General features: G+C 39.8%; 1 protein-coding gene across 1 annotated transcript in view; it reads left to right on the forward strand.

The window, feature by feature from the left end:
* The window catches only part of LOC308313398 (uncharacterized protein), a gene marked incomplete at its 5' end in the record, with an annotated part of 39,616 nt that overhangs the window by 28,639 nt on the left and 977 nt on the right, over positions 1-10,000 (forward strand). The window contains one exon of the mRNA XM_080760498.1: positions 6,927-6,984. Coding sequence (XP_080616624.1) covers positions 6,927-6,984 — 58 coding nt within the window. The remainder of the gene's footprint in view (positions 1-6,926; positions 6,985-10,000) is intronic.

A 10,000-nucleotide genomic window follows, 5' to 3' on the forward strand; every position in this document is an offset into this window, starting at 1 on the left:
GTATTGTACAGTGTATTGTACAGTGTATTGTACAGTGTATTGTACAGTGATTGTACAGTGTATTGTACAGTGTATTGTACAGTGTATTGTACAGTGATTGTACAGTGATTGTACAGTGTATTGTCACAGTGACTGTACAGTGTATTGTACAGTGTATTGTACAGTGTATTGTACAGTGTATTGTACAGTGATTGTACAGTGTATTGTACAGTGTATTGTACAGTGATTGTACAGTGATTGTACAGTGTATTGTACAGTGATTGTACAGTGTATTGTCACAGTGATTGTACAGTGTATTGTACAGTGTATTGTACAGTGTATTGTACAGTGATTGTACAGTGTATTGTACAGTGTATTGTACAGTGATTGTACAGTGTATTGTACAGTGTATTGTACAGTGTATTGTACAGTGATTGTACAGTGTATTGTACAGTGTATTGTACAGTGTATTGTACAGTGATTGTACAGTGTATTGTACAGTGTATTGTACAGTGTATTGTACAGTGTATTGTACAGTGATTGTACAGTGTATTGTACAGTGTATTGTACAGTGTATTGTACAGTGTATTGTACAGTGATTGTACAGTGTATTGTACAGTGTATTGTCACAGTGACTGTACAGTGTATTGTACAGTGATTGTACAGTGTATTGTCACAGTGACTGTACAGTGTATTGTACAGTGTATTGTACAGTGTATTGTCACAGTGATTGTACAGTGTATTGTACAGTGATTGTACAGTGTATTGTACAGTGTATTGTACAGTGATTGTACAGTGATTGTACAGTGTATTGTACAGTGTATTGTACAGTGTATTGTCACAGTGATTGTACAGTGTATTGTACAGTGATTGTACAGTGTATTGTACAGTGTATTGTACAGTGTATTGTACAGTGTATTGTCACAGTGATTGTACAGTGTATTGTACAGTGATTGTACAGTGTATTGTACAGTGTATTGTACAGTGATTGTACAGTGTATTGTACAGTGTATTGTACAGTGATTGTACAGTGTATTGTACAGTGTATTGTACAGTGATTGTACAGTGTATTGTACAGTGTATTGTACAGTGATTGTACAGTGTATTGTACAGTGTATTGTACAGTGATTGTACAGTGTATTGTACAGTGTATTGTACAGTGTATTGTACAGTGATTGTACAGTGTATTGTACAGTGTATTGTACAGTGTATTGTACAGTGTATTGTACAGTGATTGTACAGTGTATTGTACAGTGTATTGTACAGTGTATTGTACAGTGTATTGTACAGTGTATTGTACAGTGTATTGTACAGTGATTGTACAGTGTATTGTACAGTGTATTGTACAGTGTATTGTACAGTGTATTGTCACAGTGATTGTACAGTGTATTGTACAGTGATTGTACAGTGTATTGTACAGTGTATTGTACAGTGTATTGTACAGTGTATTGTACAGTGTATTGTACAGTGTATTGTCACAGTGATTGTACAGTGTATTGTACAGTGTATTGTACAGTGTATTGTACAGTGTATTGTACAGTGTATTGTACAGTGTATTGTACAGTGATTGTACAGTGTATTGTACAGTGTATTGTACAGTGTATTGTACAGTGTATTGTACAGTGTATTGTACAGTGTATTGTACAGTGATTGTACAGTGTATTGTACAGTGATTGTACAGTGTATTGTACAGTGTATTGTACAGTGTATTGTACAGTGTATTGTACAGTGTATTGTACAGTGTATTGTACAGTGATTGTACAGTGTATTGTACAGTGTATTGTACAGTGTATTGTACAGTGTATTGTACAGTGTATTGTACAGTGTATTGTACAGTTATTGTACAGTGTATTGTACAGTGTATTGTACAGTGTATTGTACAGTGTATTGTACAGTGTATTGTACAGTGTATTGTACAGTGATTGTACAGTGTATTGTACAGTGTATTGTACAGTGTATTGTACAGTGTATTGTACAGTGTATTGTACAGTGATTGTACAGTGTATTGTACAGTGTATTGTACAGTGTATTGTACAGTGTATTGTACAGTGTATTGTACAGTGTATTGTACAGTGTATTGTACAGTGATTGTACAGTGATTGTACAGTGTATTGTACAGTGATTGTACAGTGTATTGTACAGTGTATTGTACAGTGTATTGTACAGTGATTGTACAGTGTATTGTACAGTGTATTGTACAGTGATTGTACAGTGTATTGTACAGTGATTGTACAGTGATTGTACAGTGATTGTACAGTGTATTGTACAGTGTATTGTACAGTGTATTGTACAGTGTATTGTACAGTGTATTGTACAGTGATTGTACAGTGTATTGTACAGTGTATTGTACAGTGTATTGTACAGTGTATTGTACAGTGTATTGTACAGTGATTGTACAGTGTATTGTACAGTGTATTGTACAGTGATTGTACAGTGTATTGTACAGTGATTGTACAGTGATTGTACAGTGTATTGTACAGTGTATTGTACAGTGATTGTACAGTGTATTGTACAGTGTATTGTACAGTGTATTGTACAGTGTATTGTACAGTGATTGTACAGTGTATTGTACAGTGTATTGTACAGTGATTGTACAGTGTATTGTACAGTGTATTGTACAGTGTATTGTACAGTGTATTGTACAGTGTATTGTACAGTGATTGTACAGTGTATTGTACAGTGATTGTACAGTGTATTGTACAGTGTATTGTACAGTGATTGTACAGTGTATTGTACAGTGTATTGTACAGTGTATTGTACAGTGTATTGTACAGTGATTGTACAGTGTATTGTACAGTGTATTGTACAGTGTATTGTACAGTGTATTGTACAGTGTATTGTACAGTGTATTGTACAGTGTATTGTACAGTGATTGTACAGTGTATTGTACAGTGTATTGTACAGTGTATTGTACAGTGTATTGTACAGTGTATTGTACAGTGATTGTACAGTGTATTGTACAGTGTATTGTACAGTGTATTGTACAGTGTATTGTACAGTGATTGTACAGTGTATTGTACAGTGTATTGTACAGTGTATTGTACAGTGTATTGTACAGTGTATTGTACAGTGTATTGTACAGTGATTGTACAGTGTATTGTACAGTGTATTGTACAGTGTATTGTACAGTGTATTGTACAGTGTATTGTACAGTGTATTGTACAGTGTATTGTACAGTGTATTGTACAGTGTATTGTACAGTGATTGTACAGTGTATTGTACAGTGATTGTACAGTGTATTGTACAGTGTATTGTACAGTGATTGTACAGTGTATTGTACAGTGTATTGTACAGTGTATTGTACAGTGATTGTACAGTGTATTGTACAGTGTATTGTACAGTGATTGTACAGTGATTGTACAGTGTATTGTACAGTGTATTGTACAGTGTATTGTACAGTGTATTGTACAGTGTATTGTACAGTGATTGTACAGTGATTGTACAGTGTATTGTACAGTGTATTGTACAGTGTATTGTACAGTGTATTGTACAGTGATTGTACAGTGTATTGTACAGTGTATTGTACAGTGATTGTACAGTGTATTGTACAGTGTATTGTACAGTGTATTGTACAGTGTATTGTACAGTGTATTGTACAGTGTATTGTACAGTGTATTGTACAGTGATTGTACAGTGTATTGTACAGTGTATTGTACAGTGTATTGTACAGTGATTGTACAGTGTATTGTACAGTGATTGTACAGTGTATTGTACAGTGTATTGTACAGTGTATTGTACAGTGTATTGTACAGTGTATTGTACAGTGATTGTACAGTGTATTGTACAGTGTATTGTACAGTGTATTGTACAGTGTATTGTACAGTGATTGTACAGTGTATTGTACAGTGTATTGTACAGTGATTGTACAGTGTATTGTACAGTGTATTGTACAGTGTATTGTACAGTGTATTGTACAGTGTATTGTACAGTGTATTGTACAGTGATTGTACAGTGTATTGTACAGTGATTGTACAGTGTATTGTACAGTGTATTGTACAGTGTATTGTACAGTGATTGTACAGTGTATTGTACAGTGTATTGTACAGTGATTGTACAGTGTATTGTACAGTGTATTGTACAGTGTATTGTACAGTGTATTGTACAGTGTATTGTACAGTGATTGTACAGTGTATTGTACAGTGTATTGTACAGTGTATTGTACAGTGTATTGTACAGTGTATTGTACAGTGATTGTACAGTGTATTGTACAGTGATTGTACAGTGATTGTACAGTGTATTGTACAGTGTATTGTCACAGTGACTGTACAGTGTATTGTACAGTGTATTGTACAGTGATTGTACAGTGATTGTACAGTGTATTGTACAGTGATTGTACAGTGATTGTACAGTGATTGTACAGTGTATTGTACAGTGTATTGTACAGTGATTGTACAGTGATTGTACAGTGTATTGTACAGTGTATTGTACAGTGTATTGTACAGTGTATTGTACAGTGATTGTACAGTGTATTGTACAGTGTATTGTACAGTGTATTGTACAGTGATTGTACAGTGTATTGTACAGTGTATTGTACAGTGATTGTACAGTGATTGTACAGTGTATTGTACAGTGTATTGTACAGTGTATTGTATTGTACAGTGTATTGTACAGTGTATTGTACAGTGATTGTACAGTGATTGTACAGTGTATTGTACAGTGTATTGTACAGTGATTGTACAGTGACTGTACAGTGATTGTACAGTGTATTGTACAGTGTATTGTACAGTGATTGTACAGTGATTGTACAGTGTATTGTACAGTGTATTGTACAGTGTATTGTACAGTGTATTGTACAGTGTATTGTACAGTGTATTGTACAGTGATTGTACAGTGTATTGTACAGTGATTGTACAGTGTATTGTACAGTGTATTGTACAGTGTATTGTACAGTGTATTGTACAGTGTATTGTACAGTGTATTGTACAGTGATTGTACAGTGACTGTACAGTGATTGTACAGTGTATTGTACAGTGTATTGTACAGTGATTGTACAGTGTATTGTACAGTGATTGTACAGTGATTGTACAGTGTATTGTACAGTGATTGTACAGTGATTGTACAGTGTATTGTACAGTGTATTGTACAGTGACTGTACAGTGATGTAGGAGGAGTGACAGTGATATCCCCAGTCAGTCATATTGTCCGATAACACTTTTCTTTGTGACAAAACACAATTCCTCAGCGTAGCCTAAAGTGGAACGATTCAATACGGTCTCATGTTTTTACGGAGTCGTTTTTCATCTGGGCCGTCGAACAGGTAATTCAAGCTGCAGCTCGTCAAACTAACGAGTCTGCAAAACTATTGGAATTCACCTCTCTCTCTCTCTCTCTCTCTCTCTCAATTTAATTCAATTCAAAGGAGCTTTATTGGCACGAGAAGACATACGGTTACATTGCCAAAGCAGAGTTGGAACAAGCCAATCAAACTAAAACAGTGTATTTACAAATAAATATTGGTTATAAATAGGAATTAAATAAAGGCGTGAACAGAGCTGTGTTACATTAATACTTTAGACTATATCTTGTGACACTATTAAAAAGATTGTGCCTTTTCTGTCAGAGACAATATATATGGATGTAAAATATACATCCATGTAGGAGACGTTTATACACACACAATGGTTTGTATTCCTTAAGGTGCTTGTATTCCATTTGACATCCTTCTCCTGTCACAGCAGCTCACAGATCTCGCCGCTGTGTTTTGCACATTGTTGTACTTCACCTAGCCTGAGCTAACGTGTTAAGTTTCTGGTCTATAGGGGCGGGTCGCGGCTGAGATTTGCGCACGCCCTGATTGGATCTCACCGATCTGTCCGTCAGCCCTGGCCACTCCTCTCCCACCTAGTGAAGCGCTATACGTCACATAATTTGGAGCGACGCCCACCCGGAAGCGTTGACTCCCACTTCTAGACCGAGGCAGCCAATGCGTTCCTCCAGGCTTTCATTTTCCGCGCAGACGAAATGAAAGCCTGGGTATCGAGGCTAGTCTACTTCACCCAACAGATATGGGAGTTTTTTGTCATTGTTATTGACTCATTAGTAGGGATGGAGCTCGATACCCGATACCCGATAAAATCCAATAACAAGCTTATTGAGTACCCGTTATCAATAAGCTGTGGGCTTATCAAGCCTGTTATCGAGCATAGCGGCCCATGACGTCATGTTTAAACAATCAAGACAAGATGCAATCAAGAAATGCATGAGATGTTGTTGTTTGTGTCAGCACAAAGATGTCAGTCTGAAAGTGCATCGATATACCTGCCAATCAGGTAAACAAAATTACGCTTTTATTTTTATTTTACTTACATTTTTATCCCACGATTTTGTAACCCAGTTTTCTTTTCACCCAGTGCCAATTATCTAATGTAATCCTGGGCGCTACACTTCCTCTGCCAACCTGGGGGGGGCAGCGGACTGACCTCATGCCTCCTTCTATGCATGAGGAGTCCAAGCTGCTTCTTTTCACCTGACAGAGGGGAATTTCCCCGGCCGGACGTAGCGCGTGGAAGGGACACGTTATTCCGACCAGTTCCTTTCCCCTCCATCAGGCGCCCCGGCTGGCCAGGGGGAGGCAGTTTTAGAGTAAAAAATTACGCCTTTAAAGTGACAGTATACATATTAACCAGTTAACAGTTTCTTCAATATTTTTTTCCAAAAGTAAAAAAGGTCAATTATTGCCTTCTGTCTGTTATAAAAGTACTGCATTAAAATATACTTATAACTTTATATATAGTGGGCTCGATAAGAACCCGGCTCGATAAGAACCCGGCTCGATAAGAACCCGGCTCGATAAGAACCCGGCTCGATAAGAACCCGGCTCGATAAGAACCCGGCTCGATAAGCCTGATCGATAAGGTACTCGTTATCAATAAAAAAATTAACGAGCTCTCTCTCTCTCTCTCTCTCTCTCTCTCCCCTCTCCTCTGTGTCTCTCGCCCCTCTCTCAGCCCTGATATCGGCAGGCTGCTGTACCAACAACTGTAGAAATGTCAAGCTATGGGACAGGTAAGACATTCATTCACCTCTTCAGGCTATGGGACAGGTAAGACATTCAGCTATGGGACAGGTAAGACATTCATTCACCTCTTCAGGCTATGGGACAGGTAAGACATTCAGCTATGGGACAGGTAAGACATTCATTCACCTCTTCAGGCTATGGGACAGGTAAGACATTCATTCACCTCTTCAGGCTATGGGACAGGTAAGACATTCATTCACCTCTTCAGGCTATGGGACAGGTAAGACATTCCTTCACCTCTTCAGGCTATGGGACAGGTAAGACATTCATTCACCTCTTCAGGCTATGGGACAGGTAAGACATTCATTCACCTCTTCAGGCTATGGGACAGGTAAGACATTCCTTCACCTCTTCAGGCTATGGGACAGGTAAGACATTCATTCACCTCTTCAGGCTATGGGACAGGTAAGACATTCATTCACCTCTTCAGGCTATGGGACAGGTAAGACATTCAGGTTCAGGTTCAGGTTTATTTGTCATTTGTATAAATACAGAGTATACATACAATGAAATTTGTTTTGCTCAGAGCACTCACAATCTTACATACACAGGACAACAAAAAGACGAAAAACAGGAAAAGAAAGTGCAAGTGAAATGAAGTGCAATACAGTTTGAGGTCAGCTGTTCAGCAGCCTGACTGCCTGGGGGTAAAAACTGTTACTGAGACGGGTGGTACGAGATTTGATGCTCTGGTAGCGTTTTTTGGAAGGGAGTAGTTTGAACAGGGTATTTGCGGGATGGCTGGTGTCTTCCATGATGTTATGGGCTTTTTTCATACAGCGCGTGGTGTATATGTTATGGAGACTGGGTAATTCTGTAGTGCCGATGATTTTAGCTGCTTCACCTTCACCTCCACCTTCACCTTCACCTCCTTCACCTCTTCAGGCTATGGGACAGGTAAGACATTCATTCACCTCTTCAGGCTATGGGACAGGTAAGACATTCATTCACCTCTTCAGGCTATGGGACAGGTAAGACATTCATTCACCTCTTCAGGCTATGGGACAGGTAAGACATTCATTCACCTCTTCAGGCTATGGGACAGGTAAGACATTCATTCACCTCTTCAGGCTATGGGACAGGTAAGACATGCATTCACCTCTTCAGGCTATGGGACAGGTAAGACATTCATTCACCTCTTCAGGCTATGGGACAGGTAAGACATTCATTCACCTCTTCAGGCTATGGGACAGGTAAGACATTCATTCACCTCTTCAGGCTATGGGACAGGTAAGACATTAATTCACCTCTTCAGGCTATGGGACAGGTAAGACATTCATTCACCTCTTCAGGCTATGGGACAGGTAAGACATTCATTCACCTCTTCAGGCTATGGGACAGGTAAGACATTCATTCACCTCTTCAGGCTATGGGACAGGTAAGACATTCATTCACCTCTTCAGGCTATGGGACAGGTAAGACATTCATTCACCTCTTCAGGCTATGGGACAGGTAAGACATTCATTCACCTCTTCAGGCTATGGGACAGGTAAGACATTCATTCACCTCTTCAGGCTATGGGACAGGTAAGACATTCATTCACCTCTTCAAGCTGGTTGGTACCTTGCATGGCTTCCGCCGCAATCTGTGTGTGAAGGTGTGTGTGAATGGGTGAATGTAATGCACAATCTATGTAATGGTGTGTGAATGTGTGTGTGAATGGGTGAATGTAATGCACAATCTATGTAAAGGTGTGTGAATGTGTGTGTGTGTGTGTGTGTGTGTGTGTGTGTGTGTGTGTGTGTGTGTGTGTGAATGGGTGAATGTAATGCACAATCTATGTAAAGCGCCTTGGATAAAGGCGTTATATAAATGCACCATTTACCATTTATTGTGGGTATCAGGCGGTAACATGTCTGTCCCCTCGCTATAGACCCCTGGGTGACTGAGTCTGATTCAGCCAAAGGGCCTTTCTGTGTGTCTGTGTGGAGTTTGCATGTTTCTGTGTGTCTGTGTGGAGTTTGCATGTTTCTGTGTGTCTGTGTGGAGTTTGCATGTTTCTGTGTGTCTGTGCAGAGTTTGCATGTTCTCGCTGCGTCCCCAAGTGTAGGTATAGTGCCCTCAGAAGAAAAAAAAAACATGCAGTAATCCTAGGTCTCTATATACTGCCTCCCCCTGGCCAGCCGGGGCGCCTGATGGAGGGGAAAGGAACTGGTTGGAATAACGTGTTCCTTCCACGCGCTACGTCCTACCGTGGACCCCCCCCCTCCCACACCAGCACGCCAGGGACCAGAATACTTCAAACCCAAACAATTAGTAAAAAATAGAACCACAAAACGCGTTTTAGAGATTAAACAACAAATAACAGCCAGAACCAGCAACTGCATTTACTTAATCACATGTGAAAAATGTGGTTTACAATATGTCGGAGAGACAGGTAAAACAATAGGTACTAGGCTGGGACGACACAGATACAATATTAACAATGCCAAAAAGACAACCACAAGATCGGTGCAACATTTCATGGCTCACGGCATTGAAGCTCTAAAATGCGCTGGACTTCAACACAATCCTAACTGGACAGTTTTAGGACAAAGACGTTTTAATGAAAAACAGTGGATTAAGAACCTCAACACGGATTTTCCTGGAGGCTTAAACATGCCTAAAATCAGATCTTGAACTCTACAAAACTTAAACTCAGGATTAAACTGGAGTAAATCTAAAAGTGATTGGATCAGACTTCGTTCGGATACATGGCGAATGCATTCATTCCTTGCATTGTGGTCGCAACATGTGTAGGCACAGTGCACTGAAGTTTTTTAATTCCCCCCTTCAGGTGATAAGACAAACTGTAGTACCGTCACTGTCCTGTAGTCCAGGGAGGTGTAACTGGGCGTGTCGGGTCAGTCTGTGATGACTGATGCTAGCGCGGTCCAGCCCAGGTGTAATCACAGTGGGTCCGCTGGGGGGGGGGGGGGGGGGGGGGGAGGGAGGGGGGGAAGGAGGGAGGGGGGGATGGGGACAACAGAGTTAGAGGTGACCTGTGCGCGTCTGTCTCTATCG

The sequence above is a fragment of the Protomyctophum bolini genome (assembly GCF_963924005.1).
Source record: "Protomyctophum bolini genome assembly, chromosome: 3".
Taxonomy (NCBI): domain Eukaryota; kingdom Metazoa; phylum Chordata; class Actinopteri; order Myctophiformes; family Myctophidae; genus Protomyctophum; species Protomyctophum bolini.